We start from the raw sequence: 20,943 nt of genomic DNA on the forward strand, positions 1-20,943 counted from the left end.
CTCAGCCCGCAGTGGTACGAACAGGGCAGCACACGAAAACGCAGCTGGGTGCAACCCAGTTATTGCCAGCCCGGCCTCGGTGAGCTCACTGCCAAACCGTCCCCACTTCTGGCACCCACGTGCTGCTCTGAGGTGGTTTAACAGCTAAGTTACACCTCGCCATCAACCAAGGCAGCTCCATCAGCCCCTGGAGACTGCTCTTCTCTGCTCCGAAAATCAGAGCTTTCATTCAGCAAGCAAAGGTTTAAGAACAGAGAAAAGAACCTATCAATACACCATGAGTGTTCAAACAAGTGCTGGTGGGGCCCTCACTGCTAGAAGGCAGTAAACAAGTGCGTTGCGAACACCTGGCAGCCAGCTCCCCTATGGCAGAGCAGCAAAGTTGACCACGGCTGTAACTGAAACCAGTTCCCTGTGTTTGTTTGTCTGCTTGAAGTACGGTGCCATTTTTAGAACCAGCAGCAGTAAAGAACCCTCTCTCGCCAGATGCAGCTGTACAAGGAGGCTGCCCTTGTCCCACTCTACTAAGCCCATGGTTTGCTCTGCCTCTACTTCATCTTTCCCTGCACAAGTCTTGGCCAGCCATGCCCCGTGGCTGCTAACATCCAAAGGCTCGCAGCAGCAGACACAGAGCGACCCCCTGTGTACGTGTAGTTGACAAACACATTGCCAGTGGTCTTTCAGCTCTGTACAGCTCGCTTTGTACGTGCCAGGCTTGTTGGGAGACACTGCTAACCAGCTTTAAGTAGTCACCCTTACCTTTCAGTGCTTCGTTAATGTAGTTCCGATGGTAATGTATCCGCCAGGTGTCGTTGAAATCCGTGTCTCCCCGTTCTGATACCCCGTTTTCAGTCACATAAATGGGAGGGTTGCCGTACTCTTCCTTTATCCACCTCAGGAGCTTTCGGAAGCCAAAGGGCGTCACCTTGAGCCAGAAGGACCCCGAGTTCAGCCAGGTGCGGTCGGTTACTGAAGCGACACCCCTGTGGAGGAGGACATTGATCACAGGCCCATCCCTGGTGCCTGGCCCCGTGTCACTGCTCGCCTGAGAACGTGGCACTGAGCCCTGGGGAACTGCACCCGAAGTGACTGTGGCAGGGTGGGAAGAGCACAGAGCTCTGGGGAGGTGAAGAGCTACTGGTGCTCACAAGCCTCCAGAAAACACCTCTTCTACTTTACTTTAAAGTTACATTCTGCCTACATCAGCAGTTGCTGAGGGCGTGCTGTGTGCCCAACTCATAAGCCTGCCCCATCTTTGTCATTTAAAGCAATTCCTGCTTCTAACCTCTGATCTACACAGCAGTGACAGAGCACGCATCCCCTGCACGAATGCAGGACAGATCCCAGCGTCCTCTCAGGGACACACCCCAGGGGCAGTGCTGCAACAGCAAAGCACAAGGGGAGGTTACCCCAATTCCACACAGTTTTGTGAAAACAGCTCAGAAAACAGCCAACGTTCACCCTCATGAGTGGTCCCACAATTACCTTAATTCTCAGCAGAAAAACTCACAAGCTCCTATCGTTTAGCTTTTGTAACTTGGGAAAAAAATCAGCATGTAAAAAAGCTTGACTTACATACATTTAAGAAGTGATTTAGCTACTTAGGCTTTAAATTTAAGCTTAACCAATGTGCAGAGAGAGCCAACAACTGTTTAACAGCAAATGCAGTAGTACCCATAAACCAGGATAATCTCCCTCTTCAAACTACGGACTGGGGGGAAGGAAATACGATAAATACTCTTGAGAGCTGATACCGGGTGGGAGACTCAGAAGAGCCGATTCCTTCCTTTTAGCAGATGCTCTGATTTTCCTTGTTCTGTTTTAACCATTCATTTTGGATCATAAAGAAGGGGCTTTTGTGAAAATAACAGCATCACAGGTATGGTTTGGGGATATTTTTCCCTAGTATTGGTTATAACAGACCAATATATCTTTCTCACGGCTTTATGCACTATTAGTTTATATTGCTTAGTTTGCCCAGGCTCCAGGCGCGCACATTTGACTTGACCAATAACATACATTTATATCTTACCTGTCAGAGTCATATGACAGAATCCCAGTAGAATAATTAAAGTTGTATGCTAAAACTGTAGTGTAATGGTTTAGACCAAAGTAGTCATATGTGCCTTTAATTCTTTGCTTTTCACTTTCAGTAAATTCTGGAAGTCTGCAACAGAAAACAGAGAAAAAGCGTGAACCCATAGAAATGCAGCTCTTTCCAGGATTTCCCCTTCTTTTGTTTCTACCCCCTCATCAGTCCTGGTGGCTAACTAAACGAAGCTTTTGCTAGAATTCAGGCAATTCATGTTGCCTGATGTAGAGGTCCCCAGGAGAGGAACGGACCTTTCACTGATTGGAAACGAAACACTGGGTGGTTCACACCCAAATAAAAGGTAGTGGCAGAAACACAACCTCAGCGCAGAGCTGCTGGCAGCCGCGGGGCTCCATGAACCAGTAACACTTGCTCTAGAGCAGGCAACAGAACTAAAGACAAGGCTGTTCTTTACCAGTCCTGCTGTTTTCTCTTGCTGTGCTTGAGCTCAGAAGTACTTTTGAGTTAGAGAAGTCAGAAACTTTCCCTGAGAGCATCTGTAGCACTGACGTGACTTCATCCCTGTATCCCTGTGTTCTGGGACCCAGAAAGGTTAAATTTGCACAGGGTTTGTCTTCACTGCAGCAGTTTGCGGACTGTAACACTGAGATGTTGAAAAGCTCAAAGGAAAGATGAAGGGAAGTAGCTAACAGATGTGTAAATGGAAGTAGAGCTTGGCAATCTCTAACTCCTACTGAGCAACCCCCTTTTCTTCACGTTTGTTTATAAATGCGTTTGCAGCGGGCAAGAGGCTTTGAAGTAAAGATAAAAAGTGGCTTTCAGCAGGAGTCAGGGCAGTGCTGAAAAGAAACAATACAAACAAGCTCTACAGCCGAGAAAATCAGATGAGGTGGGAGGCACTTCTGTACTGGTGACTTGGGGACCTACTCAACTTTCAGCTGGGTCACCCAGGAGGGAGCTGGAACAACGCGGCCAAGGCCCCCAGCCATGAATAAATGCAAAGAGCACAGGAGAAGTGCAGCAGAGAGCTGCACTGTGATCTTCTTGGAGGAAGATGGGAAAATCCAGAAGAAACTGGGAACTAGCCTGGGGCAGGGGAGCTCTGCTAGTTAATCCCAAAGTGCTTGGTTCCCTCCAAAAGGGAGGCCTCCTCGGAGAACATCTCCCTTTGGGATCTCAGCCCTACACAATCGCTGCTGTGGTGACAAAGCAAGAAACAGTCAGGGACATCCAGGGTGCCCTGGAGCAAGAGGGACTTTTCAGTTCTCTTTTAGCCAGAAAAGAGAGAAAATTCTCTTGGGAATTCGGTCCCTAGACAACCACTGCTCAACATGCACTTCTGGCAATTCAGTGATGCTTGAGAGTTCACTCTTAGGCTGAGGACAGGACTTCTTCCCCAGATGGAGACACTTGGGCACTTCATCTCATAAGGCAACACACAGTGACTGTGCTATCTGAGTCATGGTAGCAACCACCAGAGAAGAAATAACATAAAAAAATGCTCAAGAATTCAAGCATTTTAGGCACATAAAACCAAAACTTAAGTCTTGAAGAGACCTGCCTTTGCTGCTGAGCACACACCAACTCTTCTGTCACCTCCCTCATTTCAGAGCAAGGGGTCTTACCACAGAGGAACAATCAGCAATACCCCCATACCTAACATACCCCCAAGAAATTGTTATTACAGTCAAGAGGGGGAAAGAAAAAGTGCTGTCCTTGTATGTGTCTAGAAAGGGAGAGAAAAGGAAAAACATTCATAGTGGAAAAAAGATAGCGAAATAGGGTTACAAGTAATTAACTGGAATGGCAAACCAGAAATGTAATTTGGAGGCACCAATGAGTTCGGTACGTCATTGTAAGAACGATTAAAGCACATTTATCACTGTCAGGCAAATCACAGCATCTAATGCAGATCATTTATTACATCACACTGAGCTGCCAACCTAGTACCCCAAAGGTAGAAGCTTAGAGAAAGATTTATTTACATTAGTAAATTTAGTTTGCAAGAGAGGTGAAGACAGGGACCAGAAAAAACATAAAATAGTTTTCCCGTGAGAGGACGCCGAGATTTTTACCACACCATTTCACCAGAATCCTTCTACTTCACAGCACCGTCAGAAAAGCAGGTTTCTGCACAGCAGGCAACACAAGAGCAGCTATGTGCCTGTGCTCTTACCGAGACTGCTTCAGACCCTGAGCCAGGCTGCGCTCCCGAATCCTCGTTTTCATCACTTCGTTGTAATCGCCATTTTTGAAAATGGGGTGAGCAAACCAACCTATGAGAAACTAACCCAGGAAATACGTATAAATTAGGTATCAAAACAAGGGACTTCACCATTCCTCTCCATATGCTGCTTTACACGTAGTACCAGATTTATAACGAACAAGCACAAAGAGATATGCAGGGATGTCCGTGTAATTGCAACAAATTTAATAAGCTTTTGGGACTGCAGTCATATTTTGTCTCATTTCTACTGCATACTCAGCAGAAGAGGTTGGTGTATTAGAGAAGCATCACTGCAAGGAAATGTATCTGAGATGCCAGCCCGGGCTCTGGGCAGCTCCAGATGCCAAGCCAAACACGCCGTGAGCAGCCAGGGGAGCTGGGGCTGTCCGCGTGCCTCCTACCTGCAGGTATCGCCTGGCAGCGTCCCAGTCCTCCTGTTTGTGGGGGTTCCTTGGCTCTGCCCAGTCCGAGTTGATGGTGATGGAGATTAACCCTCCCTGTTTGGCCCGGTACGTCTCATTGTACAGGTGCCAGGCTTCTGCGTGGGCCTTTATCAGGTTGTGCCCCACTACGTAAGGGGCTCGCCCCGGCCTAACGGAGATTCCTGCAGAGAGAGCGACAGCACAAGTGCTGGAGCAGCCATCCCCAGCTTCCCCTTCTGCTTCCTCCCAGGTAAACACACCCGGGACACCCAGAGCTGCCCTCCTGTGAGAGAAATAAGCCAGCTGCCTGCTATTAAATGAAACGTGCAGCACCTGGGGCCCTGAGGCCCAGCCCAGGGCTGAGATACTGCTTCAGCAGAGCTCTGAAACCCTGCTCAGCAGCCTCACCTGGGGCAGCTGTCCCAAAGCCATAGCCGAGATACGCCGTGTTGTAAGGTTCATTGAGGGTGATCCAGAACTTCACTTTATCTCCCAGCCTCTGGAAAAGGAGCTCGGCGTATTCCTTAAACCTCTGCACTATGGTATCGTTCTCCCACCCGCCGACGTTCTGCAGCGCCTGCGGGAGGTCCCAGTGGTAGATGGTCACCTGTGGGGAGCGAGCAGAGAAAGGACTCAGCCAGTCATTCCTTCCTTTCAGGTGTAAGGACAACAAACCAGCCTCATTTCCGAGCGTAAACCCTGCTGGGATCTGCAGCTAGGAAAAGGCTGTTTTCTTCGTCGTTTCAATCACAGAGCAGCTACTTGGCAAAACTATGAACAAATGAGTAAAACAGTTCTACACAACAAGAACATCTGTAATTATCTCTTACACTTGTTCATCCTACCTGTAAGTAGGTACATTTTTTGCAACTTATTTATAACTTTATAATTAATTTGTAACTATACACTTTTTATAACTTATTCTTCTCCCAAGAACACATCTGAACAGTGTTAAGTACCCAATTCTTATAAAATTCATTAATTTCTGTAAAAAATTCCCATTAGGAGGGACTGTCCCATCTTGGTGACACTATGCCTACAACTTATTGACATATTAACCAAATATGTGACAAATCTGTCAGTGACATATTAACCAAAGCACTCCCAGCAAGGAACCCAAACACTCTAACTTAGGACCAGAGTCCAAGCTGACAGAAAGCCTTCTGGGCTAAGCGAGGAGTTTCTTAACGAGCTATAACTCAAAAAACCAAGCGCCTAACAAGTGGGAACAAGGGCCGACAACGCAGAAGGCACATAAAAGCACTGCTTGGGCTCTTAGGAAATAAGAAAGGCCAAAGCCTTCCCAATTCTGCAAGTCCACTGCAAGCAAAAAGCTCAGAGAAAACTTGGGTGAGCTGCTGAAAGGCTGCGCAGTGTCGGGAGCGCAGAACAACCTCCTTGCCTCGCCCTCCGCAGACGAGCACCGCTTCTAGGGCGGTCTGGGGGGACCCGGCCACCAGTGGGGAGGCAACAGGTCGGTGGGACTTGGGAAACAGCAAGGTGTTTGGAAACAGCCAGCAATAAGGCTACTGTGATCTCCTGGGTAGTAATTGCGAATGTGTCCCTCTATTCCCAGCACGTTTACCTACTCAAAAAACACGTTTCCTCCCGGCACACAATGAAAAAAAATTCTCTGTGAAGGAGGGAGTGGACTTAAACACACGCGCGCTCTGAGTGTCAGACTTGGGTTCTGCTACTGGCCTACACATCAACGGGTCTTGAACAGCCTGGGAAGTTTGTAAGGTGCGAGGGTTTCCCACACTGGGATCAGAAGACAGGAATAAACCAGAGAAATCTGAGAGTCGGCATCTCATCTTTCAACATGAAACATTCTCAGCTCCTGCACTCTTGGATTTCCACTTTTACAGTTACCTGAGGCATTATGTTGGCTGCCAGAAGAGCGTCAATCAGCCTTTCGTAGTAGTTCAGTCCCGCTTCGTTGACGTATCTGGTGGTCCCGTCTGGGAGAACACGGGACCAGGAGATGGAAAAGCGGTAGTGAGACACCTTGAGGTTTTTCAGCATTTCCACGTCCTCCTCGATCTTGTGGTAGCTGTCACAAGCTACGTCCCCGTTGTCATCATTGCTGATTTTCAGGGGGGTGTGAGAAAATTGGTCCCAAATGCTAAGTCCTTTCCCGTCTGCTCTCCATGCTCCCTCAATCTGTAATTGAAGATGGAGGAGGGAAGGGAGAAACCATTAGTAACCCCACATTTACATCTTGGCCCAGCAAAGAATTCAGCCTTTTGGCCTTTGCGGCACCACAGAATGTGTTGAGCTATCGGCTTAAGCCTTGAAGCAGTAATGTTCGCCGCACCAAACTAGTAAGAGCTCTTGGGCCTCACAGCACAGAAGTTTTACCAAAGTACAGTGTCACGGGGGAGGCGTTGTGTCAGTTCAACCTGCTGCTCAGTGTTTGCTGGTTCCTGTGAAGCCCGTGCTGCTGTCTCAATATTCCCGTGGCACAACCACACCGTTAAAAGGGAAGAACTTGGAGATAAGTAAGGCAGTTGTTACAGCAACCCTCAATTACCATAGAACCTGTTACAAAAGCTGTGGGTATCTCATCCGAAATGAATTAACAGCCACCGGTACCTGAAGAGTCAGCCCTCATTTCCTAACCTGGTACGCTGCTGTCGCTACGCTCCACCAGAAGTTCTTTGGAAACTCCCCGTATAGAAATTCGTCCTCCTTGGGCAGCGGGATGCCATTATTGCGGATGATTTCTGCATAGTACACAGCCGAGTGCTTTGGGGTTCTTGGCCTGTTGGGATCATCAAAATCGACCTGGTGCAGCCCAAATCTTGGATCATAGCCGTTCAACCACTCAAAGTTATCCATAAGAGACCAAGCGTTGTATCCTCGCAGATTAACACCGTCCAGCTTGTAAGCTGAAAGACCAGAAGCAACAGAAGAGCATCAGTGATACATTACGCATCGAAGGAACCGCAAGGAAGTCACTTGCAAACACACACACACACTGCCAGCTTCACAAAGCTGACTGACACTAGACAAGAAAGATCATGAAAGACCCCACAGTCAGAGGATACGAATGGCCATGCAAAGGAGAGCACAAAAAAATCACCGTTTGTGTTGCATTCAGGATATTTAAAGACCGCTAACAGCTGCTTTTAAAAACTACCTGTCAGAGGAAGATAGTGATGGAGAATCTAGAGGAGTCACCCGCCAGAGAACAAAAGCAAACGTTTGTACCTTTTAAAGCTTCATCGATGTACGTTTTGTGGTAAAGGATCCTGGTATGGTCATCAACATCCGAGCTGGTCTTTATCCCCACCCCATTCTCAATGATGTATATTGGGGGATTGCCATACTCCTCTTTGATCCAGTTCAGCAGCCTCCTCAGCCCCCAGGCCACAGCCTGATGGCCAGAAAGAGCTGAGGAAGGCCAGGAGCTGTCGATACTTGTTGAAACTTCCTGGTCGTACTCGTAAGAAAAGGGCTTCAGACGGGTTGTTGTGTGGGTTACGAATCTGGAAGTGTAGGTGTTGAAGCAGAAGACATCTGCTGTGCCCCGTATATAGTCACGCTCCTCGGCTGTGAAAACGGGTAGGCGGGATGACGGCAGGTTCTGCAGCTCGCTCCTGTTCCCAACTTTCCACTTCATGACCTCAGGGTAGTCGCCGTTTTTGAAGATCGGGTGGATAAACCACCCCACCAGGAACTGCAAGTACCTGTCTGCAGCTTCCAGGTCCCTGGGGTCACTCGGTGTCTTCGGCTCGGCCCAGTCGATGTTGGGACACAGAGAAATGACCCCTCCCTGGCTTGCTCTGTATTTGTCGTCGTACGTGTGGTACACCCTGGCGTGAGCTTTCAGCAAGATGTGTCCCACCTTGTAGGGAGTGCTCCCGGGGTCTTTGACATTGGGTGGGAATTCCCCCAGGCCATAGCCAACCCAGGCAATGACTTGGGGTTCGTTGAATGTGATCCAGAACTTCACTCTGTCCCCAAAGGTCTGGAAACAGAAGTCTGCAAAACTATCGAAGAGTTCGATCAGCGCGCTGCTCTCCCAGCCGCCGATGTCCTGGAGAGCCTGGGGCAGGTCCCAGTGGTAGAGGGTGACGATTGGGGTGATGTTGTTTGCCACCAGCGCGTCAATGAGGCGGTTGTAGTAGTCAACTCCGTGTCTGTTTATTGAGTCGTTCCTTCCGGTGGGGAAAATTCGAGGCCAGGACAGAGAGAAACGGTAGTTCTTTATCCCTAAGGCTCTCAGCAGGTAAATATCTTCCTCCAGCTTGTTGTAGCTATCGCAAGCGATATCGCCAGTGTCGTTGTTAATTACGTTCCCTGGTACATGGGTGAAGTTATCCCAGATGCTGGGCCCTTTGCCATCAGCGTCCCAGCCCCCCTCTATCTGGTACGCAGAAGAAGACACACCCCACGTAAAGTCCTCCGGGAACGTCCCGTAGAAGTACGTGTCCCTCTCAAAGTCTGTTTGAGATGAAAACTTCTGCCAGACAACCTTTGACTTGGAGGGGACTTCTGATGCTGGTAAATCTGGCAACTTTGATGGCATGGGTAGGTCAAACACCACTGGCGCAGGGAGTCTGTTTGAGACTTGGGGTGGGAAACCATTCTTTTCGATAACGCTGGCATAGAAATAAGCGGATGCCTTGGGAGTCCTTGGTCTGTTGCTGTCTTCAAAATTCACATGATGTAGCCCGAATTTTAGGCTGTACCCCACGGGGCCTTCAAAGCCATCAACCAGGGATCGAGCAATGTATGACTGGACGTCAACCGTGTCTAGTTTCACCGCTGCCACAGAAACAGCACAAGACTGTTAGTCACCGGGACATTTTCTGAACACACCACTGCCTAACACAAGCACTACTTCAGAGGGTAACGGGGCGATAGCCAAACGGCTAGGAGTGGTCTTCCAGGGAAAACAAAACAAAACAATTAGGGTACCCGGCAAGAAGAGCATCAGCACTGTCGTAGGAGCTGGTCAAAAGCTGAGTAATAAAAATGCATCAGAAGAGAAATATTTGAGTACAGGACACTTGTGCCACTGGGAGCTCTTCTATCAGTGTGTTGGGAACTAGGTCAAGAAGACCAAAAGCTCTATACTGATCACCAACATATTTAATAAAGCTTTCTGATGTTATTGATTTGTGTATCTGAAGAGAGGAACAGTAAAATCTCTATTTGAAGTCTCAGAACTATAACTGTCCAGAACTTCAGTCACAAGCACTATTTTTTGCGTCAATTGGATACACAGATTGAAAAGATACAGCCGTACCTTGAATCTTACTCAAAATATTTGAGACACAAACATCTTCCTAAAAATTCTAACCCTCAGTAGTGCAGGACGCTGTCAGTTAGATCTGCCTAGAGAGTAAAGACTTCATTCAGTCCTGACCTATGAGATCTCTGTAGGTAAGGGCCTGCCTGCAGTCAAATTATCTTCAGGAGAGCTGAAGTACATGAACACTGTTCTCACAGAGAATGGCTTTAGGATCCAGGCTGTATTTGTCTGCATGTATGAAAGACCTGTTCCATGACCTAAACAGAATGGGGAGTTCCATATCCCCACACACATGGTGATGTTTTAAAGCTAATCACGGCAGAAGAGATGGATTAACCAGTTGCCATTAATTAAAAAAAAAACAAAAAACAAACAAAAAAAACAAATCCGTACCTTTTAGAGCCTCATTGATGTACCGGCGGAAATAATCCACTCGCAGAGTGTCGTTAATACGATCCCCTACGGCCTCTGTTGGCATACCGTTTCCTGCTATGTAAATTGGGATCTTTGTCCCTGTGTACTCCTGGGACACAAACTTCAGCAACCTTCTTAATCCCCAGGGGACGACGTGGATCCAAGCAGAGGCAGTCTTTGGCCAAGCAGGATCCACATGCAAAGAGAAGTTCCCGATGCTCTCATAGCCTGGTGCGCAGGTCCCGTTAGTCACGGCACTAACCAGGCGGGAGGTGTAATGGGAAAGCCCAAAAAAGTCTGCAGTCCCTTTCACCCAGGCTTTCTCCTCCTCTGTAAACACAGGCAGCTGTGCAACTGTCGTGGAGCACTGCTGGTTTACCTGCTGGATCTGAGCCTTCAGGACGTCTGGGTAATCACCGTTAACAAATATGGGGTGAGCAAACCAGCCGAGCATGAACTGCAGGTACCGCTCCGATGCCCTCACGTCCTCGGAGCTGGTTGGAGTCTTGGGTTCAGCCCAATCTGAGTTCAGCACCAGCCCCACTTTTCCCTGTTGCTGAGAACGGTATCTGTCGTTGTACAGGTGCCAGACCTCGGCGTGAGCCTTGAGAATTGTGTGAGCCACCTGGGGGCAGAGAGCAGAGGGATGGATTTGTGTCACACTGCTTTGCGGGGTTTGGATTAAGCGTAAGAATCTGGCTGATTTCGGAACAGAAAATAAAATCTAGCATCCATGAACTACCCCATTTTCTGGGGAGTATCACAAATCCAACAAGCAAATAACTGTCTCAGAGGCCTCATTAGGCTTGCACATAGTTAAAAGTACAGAATCATCAGAGGAGAACAACACAATGGCAGCTGCAAGATCCTTGTTATTCCTGTGTCCCTACCTTGTAAGATGCGACTCCTGGGTCAGCGATTCCTGGAGGATGCTCGCCGGTGCCGTAGCCAGCATAGCTGATAACCCAAGGCTCGTGGAAAGTAATCCAGAACTTGACCCGATCCCCAAAAGTGGAAAAGCAGAAGTCTGCGTAGTTCACAAAAGCATCTATGATGCTGTCATTCTGCCAGCCACCAAGAACCTGGAGAGCTTGCGGGAGGTCCCAGTGGAACAGAGTCACCATGGGCTCAATGTTAGCCTCTAGCAACCTGTCGATTAACTGGCCGTAATAATCCACACCCTTGGAGCTGATGGTCTCATTGGTGCCAGCGGGGAAAATTCTAGGCCAGGATATAGAAAATTTGTACAGCTGGGGATGAAGACCCCTCAGCAAGTAAACATCATAGCTGGTTTTATAGTAGCTGTCACACGCCACGTCTGCTGTCTGGTTCATGTAGACACGGCCTTCGTGCCCAAACCGATCCCAGATGCTCTCTCCTTTCCCATCCTCTGCCCAAGCTCCTTCAATATTGAAGGCACCCGTGGAGGTGCCCCAGAGGAAACCGCTCGGGAAAACATCCTGCAGAAAAGAATCCCTCTCCAATTCAGACTGGCTAGCAAACATTTCCCAAACTGTTTGATAGGAGGAGCGAGGGGCGAGAACTGCACCTGGGTTCTCCTGCAGAGCACTGGCTTTGCTGAAAACAGAAAAAAAAGGAATTACAATCTCCAAGGTAGATGCCAGTGCCACAGAACTTGCAAACAGGGAGGATAAGTTATATGCTTCCCACTCGGCTCATTTGCCTCTTAAGGTACAGTCCCTTTGTATTCTGATCAATCCAATCTCCTGCCACCCCGCTGGCAGATGAAGGTGGAGTGCAGTGAGCCAACTTCAGAACAGCTCAAGAGCTATGTATCCAATGCACTTCTTTGTAAGCAGATCTCCATAATTCATTACACCTAGGTCAAAGATGCAAACAAAATTCTCACAGCGCGCAGCAATTTCACGTGCTCATGAGTTTCTGTGGGACATGCTAAAACTAATCAATCCTGCTTCAGTAGTCCTTAGCTTCTCCCTAGCCAGCTGCATCCTGGGCTGCACCAAAAGCAGCATGGCCAGCAGGCCACGAAGATGATCAAGAGGCTGGAGCACCTCTCCTATGAAGAGAGGCTGCAAGAGCTGGCGTTGTTCAGCCTGGAGAAGAGAAGGCTCTGGGCAGACCTTACAGGGGCCTTCCAGTACCTAAAGGCGGCCTCTCCAGGAAAGCAGGAGAGGGACTCTTACTCAGGGAGTGGAGCAATAGGACAAGGAGAAATGGTTTTAAATTAAGAGGCAGATTTAGATTAGTTATAAGGAAGAAATTCTTTGCTATGAGGGTGGTGAGGCCCTGGCACAGGCTGCCCAGAGAAGCTGTGGCTGTCCCGTCCCTGGCAGTGTTCAAGGCCAGGCTGGATGGGGCTGTGGGCAGCCTGGGCTGCTGGGAGGTGTCCAATCCAAACTGCGCTATGGTTCTATATCCCCTACATCTCTGGGGGCACGATGAGCTTCTCTCCTAGGCCAGATGTTATTTTATGTATTTAATTCCTTTCCAGTCCTTTCAGCAACTATCAGCAGATTTTACCACTAAAACTGTCATACATCTGCCTAGCATATTTGTTCCGAGAGGACACCTCTTTGTTACGGTATCTAATTTAAGGGAGAAAAACTGTACCTTAAAACACGAGATGAGAAGTCCAATAATTCATTCACATCATACCCAATTGTACGTGCCTTTTCTTTATTAAGAGCTGAAAACAAACAGTAAGCGATGGGCTTAGTCACAAATGAGATGCCACAGACTGCATGACACCACTTGTACATACAATTACACCTTTTGAAACAAGGGTGTATTTGTTTTTTTTGTTTGTTTGTTTTTAAACAAGTAATAGCTCTTTTTCTCAGATCCAGTACGTTGGGTTTTTATATTCCAAGAAGGTTATGAAAGAACCTATAAAATTGTTTTGTCTAATAGCAGTGGTCTGGACAGGACAATTCTATAGTTTCCCATTCAGAGCCTAGCTACTAAACTCTCCCACTCCTTGGAACAGGTCACTCACCAGCGACAATGGCAGCTACTCGTATGAATGGATTCTCTTCCAGGGAACCACAGTCAAGGAATTTTAGAGTGAAAATCAAGATCTCTATGTCCTTCCAGAGATTCTGCAAAAACAAAATTAAAACGAATTGTATGAAAATAAACTGTGGCCAGCTAGTAAAACCATGTTCTTGGCATCTGTTCTTTTAACACAGAATAGAAAACATCTAGAAGACTGAGAATCAGCGATAACATTGTTCAGAGTTAAAATCATAAAACAGAGTAAGCATTAAATACCATCCCCCACTTTGATCCAAAAAGGCCCAATGCAAATCAAAGCATAAACCCCAGAAACTTTTAGTTTGACCTCCCTTTGAAAAGCCACAAAGAAGTATCTTGCTGTAAATGTTTGAACCACTCCAGATTTTTAGAATTATTGCAGCATGCAATCTTAGAGCAAATGAGTAGCTCCTTTTTCTGCTCTTCAGCTGCTGGATGACTCTTCTTACGTATTTTAAGAATGCAACTCGCTCTCAGATGGATAATATCAAGTACTAGCCTATAACATCACTGACATTATTGCTGCTATGTGATCTAATCCTTTCACAAATTTGTCCTAATTAACATTTCAAGCATTGCCTTCACTGATGAGGAGTTGTGAGGTTGGGTATTATAGTTGCAGAACCAATGCTAGAATAAAATAAGATCTTTTTGTGTAAAGGTATTAGCCAAATTATTTATCACGTCCTTAGGATGTGATAGAGGTTTTCCAGTCCTGGACAAAAGAATTATGCCTTTTCAGTTACTAATGCATCAATAATGATCACTGACCAAGAAAAACATTTCCAAAACTTTCGAACACCTGTCTTTGAGTCAGAAAAACAGGGAAGTAACAGTGAGTTGTATGCAGCTGTTTCCTAGTGTAGCTGCTGCCTGAGCTCTCACAGCAATCAGAACTGTTTAGACATGCATCAAGAAACACAAGTTTCCCTTCTCTTTACGGTCTGTATCTACAGTTGACTTCTATAAATCTATCAAAACCTTAGGGATTTTTTAGACATTTATTAGCTTTCCAGAGATTCTCTGTGGGGAGTCTCCACTTCTTGCTCTACACTTCTGGCCAGGCCATCACTTTACCATTTACAGGGAATAAGTGACCTGCCCAAATACACAAAGCAAAGAGAGTTAAGGTAGAGCCCGGCATACTCCTTTTCAGGCTGCTATTGCCTGTGCTACATTATCCTGAGGCATCTCTGTGCTCATTTCTGCAGGCACATGGACTACATACACCTAGATGCTGAAGGATTTAAGACAGTAAATTAATTGTCAATTACTTTGAATTCAGCGTGAACTCCTGTACCTGACCTCTTTGCAAAATAACTTGTTACAGATGGTCTATGAAGTTCAGCAGAAATCTAAGAACAGCGATGGATTTGTTCTATCTGTTCTGCTCTATTACTAGAACTTCAATTCCCCAATGTATCCATGAAGTGAAATGCTCATTTGCACACTGTGCATAATGTTACCTGGAATTCACTCATTTGCATGTAGAAATCTGTTTCGTTTCCACAACTGTACTGAAGGTTGAGAGACAGAAAATCTACCGAATCCTGGAAACAAGAAAAGGAAAAGAATCAACTTTTTTTTTTTTTTTTGCAGGTGTTCTGTTCAAAATATAAAGTTGTTAAATGTTAGATACAGGTACATTGCTGAAGTAAGAAGCCACACAGCTATGTGGGACAATACAATGAGTACAAACTGGGTGGTGTATGGAAAGATGTCTGTCCTTCTAAACAACGCTAAATTTAGAAGAACTAAATGAAGTTGTAAGAATATTTTATGCATTTAATATTCCTGATTTACAACTGATTCTTTGAATTAGTAAGATTGGTTAATCAGAGACTAACCAGACAGAGAAACCTTTATCAGCATGTGGTTCAGGGAGGCTTTATCAATAATCCTCTGCAGAAAGTCCACTTCAGAAATCTTTAACCGTTGCACACTACCAACGTTACTCCACTAAAGGTCATCATATTCAAGGGAATAGATAGTATTCTTTTATTAAACTAGCTGCTGAAGTAGGCACAAAAATTTGATAAGCTTCCAGTTTATTTTTCAGTCCAAAGTTTTTTTTTCTAGTTTAGTCAGCTTGTTTAGTACATCTTTCCTCCCCATACAAACCACACCTTGCTTATACCGTTGAAATATCATGCCTGCGTCACTACTTATCCTATTATTGAATCCTGAAGGACTGTGAATACAAGCCAAAAACCTGCACTGCCATTTGTTCACTGCATCCCACATCAACATTATCTGGATGAAAAGAAGTACTGATAGAGGGTTTGGTCTTTACAGAAAGGATGTCATCACCTTTGTAGAAAATAGGTTTTCCTCATGTTGTGCTATCCCTGTACAACTAGACCACTTGTAGCAGAGCTCAGGCTGTGCTTTAACATATTAACTATTTTTAAAAAGATATTTAAAAAAATAAAAGTTTTTTTATTTGATTGTGCATTAAGTAGACTTGTGAATAAAAGAGCAATGGGTATACGTTGTTATTTAAGCATGTATGTTGTTAAAATTGCCAGTTATGAAATATGTCTCCATATATTTTAATCACTGCTCACTAGCCAAGAAGGGATGTTGAAATATTTTTTAAAATCAGAGAGCTTCACGATTGAAGTGATCAAACAAATAGATTTTACCCTATTGGTCAATTTGCCGAAACTGTATTTAACTTGCAATAGGCCACTTGATCTTGTACATAAAAATCAAGTGAAATGAAATAAAATTGAAGTAATTTTGGAAGTCATTCCATTAAGGTGTTACCTGAAGAGAAACTGAAAGCAGCTCTGATGAAGCACTATCCAAGCTATGATCTATTCCTAAAGCAATGGACAGCTTTCCACCTTGAAGAAAAGGAGGCAATCTATTAGTAGTGTATTTAGTACAAATGAAGAATTTTGGTTTGCTGTAGTTATTTTAAAATCAGCTGGAACTTTTTGAATTTGTGGCTCATCAGCCAACGCCCTAGGTAGCTGATTTCAGAACATCCATTATCTTATCAATGGAGAGTTGCAGAAGGTAGAAATTCAAAGGCAGAGTCCAAGGAGTCTTTTTCAGTGAATCTTAAGATGTTCATGAGCAGCAACGATAACAACGTTGTTTGCAGGATCCGAATAGGATCTGAATACAGCTATCCAACAGGAACCATTCCACTCCATGGTTAATTATAAATAATAATAATAATTTTCATGCCTTTGTGGTTCTTCTATGGTGACATATTTTTAAATATCCATTCCGTGCTGGACATGGAAAAAAAAAGACAGAAACAAAGCCCCAAAATAAACAAACAAAACCCCACAAAATACAAGGAAAGGACATGAATACAAAACCTGCAAACTGACAGTAGAACATGGCACTGGCACAGGCTGCCCAGAGGAGCTGTGGCTGCCCCATCCCTGGCAGGGCCCAAGGCCAGGCTAGATAGGGCTGTGGGCAGCCTGGGCTGGTGGGAAATGTCCCTGCCCAGGGCAGGGGGGCTGGAACTGGATGACCTTAAAGGTCCTTTCCAACCTAACCTATTCTATGAAGTCTGTGTTCTGAAACTACTATCGTCTACAAAATAGCTTGATCATTAGAGCTTTGTTATCGTACACACATACCAAAAAAAAAAACCAGAATATTTTATTTTCCTTTTAAGCTAAAAGTAACTATCTTGTTTCTTGTTGGTTTATTTAACTATTTAATACATTTCACTTCAGCTAAATGAGAAATTATATATAAATATACACACAGAGATACACGCCTACATTCTCCCCAACTACTTTGGCTATCATTTCAAGTAAAATGGAATTATCAGTAATCATAAAAAAAATATCAAAATAAGATATTTGAAGGAACCTGTTATTCAAGTATTCCTATGCAATTCTGAGAGCAGTGACAGCACATTCAGAGATTACATGTAGCGGTTGCCATTTAATCTCATTACAAACTATTTGTGAAAAGGTCATACACAAAAATCCCTCTGCCTATTCTTACCTGCCAGCGAGTATTTCTCGTGGTAGACACTGTAAGCTCTGTCATGAGCAGCAGCCAGGGCCTGGACACGGAGCTGGGGCTCATCGTAAGGCAGGCTTTCCAAGACCTCTGGCAAGTCACTGAAAGTGAGCCACACATCAACCAGACCCCCAAAAACATTAAAACTGAACTCAGCATAGTCCACAAAAAGGTCAGCAAAAGCGTTGGTTTTGTTGCCTGCAGCCTGTGCGGCCGCATTGCCAGGGATGTGCTTGTGATGCAGAACTACCACTGGCCTGAGGTTTGCAGCAACCAGCGTCTCGAGCAGCTGCTGGTAGCACTGCACTTGAGCTTCGTCTGGCTTTCCGGCATCCCCGTTGGGAAGAATGCGCTCCCATGGCAGGAAGATTTTGTAATGCGTCACCCCAACCTCACGAAGGTGGGAAAAGTACTGGGGCAGCTCAGAAGTCGCAGGATCTTGTTGGCATGGGTAATCACGGGTTTCAGCCGCAGCAGGGCCTGGAGCTCCTTTGGGTAGGATGTGGTTTTGCAGCTGGAGGCTATGTACAAACTCCCTGGGTAGAGGTCCAGCAATGGCCACAGAGATCTGAGCTAACTCCTCATCTATCCCAAAGCTGGGACAGGCTAACATGAAAAAGACAACTATCCTACAAACCAGCTCCATTTCTGGATCTGCTTCACACAGTTAGTCCACACTATTTATATTATAGTAGAAGTAATATTTAACTGAAATTATCTATTACACAGATAAGCCTTCCCAGAACCAGCTGACACTCAAATGATAACAAATCAGGACTTTCAGTTGACAGACGAACAACGGAACAAATAGATGAAAATCTTTTTATGATAAACAGATCTGTCAAGCAATTAGTTGGAGAAAGGTCATGGGGAAACACTGGGTTCATTTTCTGCAATGTGCATGTTTCCCCTTATGCTTGAACATAAACTGACGCTCACCGAGACCACTTCCATTTCACAGGAAGAGAAAGTAAGTAGACAATGCTTTTCATTTCCTCTTGGCCTTTTTTTTTTTGGCTTAAAAGGAATTCTGGATTTTGCACAGTTCTGGATGCAAAAAGTAATGAAAGCAGTTACCTGCTTTGCTGGGGCTGGGTGCCACCAACAGCTCAAGTGAGCAGGAGGGGAGGGAAGCTCATTTGTGCTGTAGTTCTTGGGTGCGTGAAGGAAATCTGAGAGGTGGCACCTTACCCACTTGGAAAAGTGGGTGTTACATGAATTCAGGCAGCAGCAACATGTGTTCCCATTCTAAGAAATCAGGGAATTCAAACAATATAATTTTATTGCTTTCCAAAGTACTCCTGCCTTCAGCCTTGAGAAGGCATGCACTCACACAGATCACCTACCTAGATTGCTGCAGGAGGAGATAATTCTACTTTTCTACATCCAAATACAGCAAAATGGAAAAGCTGAGAACATTTGCCTGGAACTGCCATCTGTGCTGCCTAAGTGCAGAACATGTTTAAATTAACTAAATAAAATCCTACATAAACTACATTGAAACTATATTGAAAAGTCAGTTCTATCTCCCAGGTTATTTCCCTTAACAACCAGTTTTTGTCTAAAATATAGCTAGAATCATTTGGGCAATTCATTGCTCTCAAGCAATGTTTTCTTTGTTATTTAAGTCATAATAGAAACTCTCTCAGCTTCTGCTGTTACTCTCAACAGCCAACCTCCTTGCTTATAGAAGGACTGACTATTTGATTCTCAGCCAACTATTTGATTTTATTAAGAAGCCTTGAAAAGCTTGCTGAAACACTGTGCTTGCTGTTCTGAAAGCATAAGTACTGTTTTTTTCCTCTAATGGATTTAACGAGCTTGACTAGGAACTTTACAGCACCACCTGCTGCTGATTTCTCAGTACAGCAGTGTTAACTCCAGAAAGAGAAGACCCCTCTCAACCTATGGAACATATAGAACTGTAGGGAAAGCAGAGGTAGAAAAAAACCACTTACTTTCTCCTTACGAAAAAGGATTAATACAAATGCTTATTAACAAATAAAGATCAGGATGGGGGAAGAAGGAACATATAATGAAGAACAAATATTTCTTTCCCTGTCCTTATTTTAAAAGTAAGTTATGAACAATATAGAGTAAGACTTGTGGTAGGTGGGCAGTTCTTTCTAATGAAATGAAGCATTTGCCAAGATGCAGTTTATGAAAAATATTAGCAGAGAAACATTACTGCATATAGAATTAGTGCCCAGTAGTTTGGCTTCACAAGATTAATCTGTTGATGTGAGCAGGCATCCAATTCAGTTGGATTGATTTCAAAATGCAACAAAAAGTACTTAGGACTGTGAATGAATGATTAAATAAATAAGAATTACTAATCATATGTAAACTAACAAAAGGACTTCCAAAAACCATATATAAGTATCACCTTCAGTACAGCTCAAAGAATTTCTGATGTAGAATTCCTAAGGTGACAGAGTTCTCCATGTGAAAGGCTGCTAACTGGACCCATCATGGAAAGGAATGAGAATATTCCCAGTCTCGGCAAATGCAGGATGGTGTGCTGGAAAAAGAAACTAAAGCATTAATCCCAGAGGATACATTAAGAAAAAAAAAAAAAGAACTGCACCTTAATAAAGTATTTACCCCTCAGAAGTGCATTAGAAGTACTCTGTTCCCTTGGAGTGACAGCATTGTTGTGAAATCCTGCTAACATTCAGATTGGTGTTAGTTATTTCCCTGCTCACCACGAGTTGAAACAAACAAGGAAATGGTCACAAAATCAGCTTAGAATATTTTCTTTCAGCTCAAATTTTGTTCTCATTTGGTACCCTATTGAACTACCAACAAATTCCTGGGACGTTAAAGGGCGAAGCTTGGCCTTAACAGTAACACTCAAACAGACCCAAATGCAGCTTTTAGCATTCTAAAAGGATCCAAGAAGGAAAAAAGGCCTTATTAAAATATACAATGCCTGATACATTTGGCCAATGCTTTTATGCTCTAGTTTGAAAAGTTAAATTGCCAAATAACTTAGTCTAGTCATTTTAGAATGCAGGAACTTCAGATAAAATGGAAATTCAGGTATTTCTATGTTCAAGTATTTGTACTTAAAAATACTTACAAATATTCAAGTATTTGTAATTCTTAATAAATAATTTAATATTCCCATAGGGTACAGGACTTAGAGATCCACAGAAATTTAAGCAAAATTTTCTTATAGAATTATCTATAAACAAGTTTACTAATACACACTTGAAAATCCCTCGCAAATGATGGCACTTTTCAATTCACTTACGAGTCAAGATATTCCTCAAGCTGGGGGGTGCCATCCTGACTTAATGCTTTGCTTTGAACTTGACTATTTTGACTTTTCTATTTTAAATATGCAACAGGAGCATACACATCTTTATTACATCTGAAAAGAAAGAGAAGCAATCAGAGTTTTCCATCAACAATTACTGGAATTCGTAAAAAAAAAAAAAAAAGCCTGTCATATGGGAAATTTAATCTTTCTTAAGACATGAAGTGTTTAGATCACTAATTTTTCAGTCGTGAAGCACAGGCATAGAAATAGCATCCCCACATACCA

General features: G+C 44.5%; 1 protein-coding gene across 5 annotated transcripts in view; it reads right to left on the reverse strand.

Moving 5' to 3' along the window:
• The window catches only part of LCT (lactase), a 23,323-nt gene extending 2,493 nt beyond the window's left edge, over positions 1-20,830 (reverse strand). The window contains exons 1-16 of one of the 5 annotated variants that reach the window (XM_080600710.1): positions 18,471-18,477; positions 17,376-17,494; positions 16,164-16,243; positions 14,861-14,944; positions 13,357-13,459; positions 12,972-13,047; positions 11,270-11,957; positions 10,359-11,004; positions 7,916-9,475; positions 7,325-7,593; positions 6,575-6,865; positions 5,111-5,309; positions 4,682-4,884; positions 4,230-4,339; positions 2,033-2,167; positions 760-983 (exon numbers count right to left, since the gene is read on the reverse strand). In XM_080600710.1, coding sequence (XP_080456836.1) covers positions 760-983; positions 2,033-2,167; positions 4,230-4,339; positions 4,682-4,884; positions 5,111-5,309; positions 6,575-6,865; positions 7,325-7,593; positions 7,916-9,475; positions 10,359-11,004; positions 11,270-11,957; positions 12,972-13,047; positions 13,357-13,459; positions 14,861-14,881 — 4,525 coding nt within the window. In that variant the 5' untranslated portion in view covers positions 14,882-14,944; positions 16,164-16,243; positions 17,376-17,494; positions 18,471-18,477. Of the gene's footprint in view, positions 1-759; positions 984-2,032; positions 2,168-4,229; positions 4,340-4,681; positions 4,885-5,110; positions 5,310-6,574; positions 6,866-7,324; positions 7,594-7,915; positions 9,476-10,358; positions 11,005-11,269; positions 11,958-12,971; positions 13,048-13,356; positions 13,460-14,860; positions 14,945-16,163; positions 16,244-17,375; positions 18,055-18,470; positions 18,503-19,779 lie in introns of those variants that run through there. The other 4 variants (XM_080600708.1, XM_080600711.1, XM_080600707.1 and 1 more) reach the window with 4 other exon arrangements.
• Positions 20,831-20,943: the final 113 nt, after the last annotated feature.

Source organism: Anser brachyrhynchus, assembly GCF_964034855.1.
Source record: "Anser brachyrhynchus genome assembly, chromosome: 7".
Classification (NCBI taxonomy): Eukaryota; Metazoa; Chordata; class Aves; order Anseriformes; family Anatidae; genus Anser; species Anser brachyrhynchus.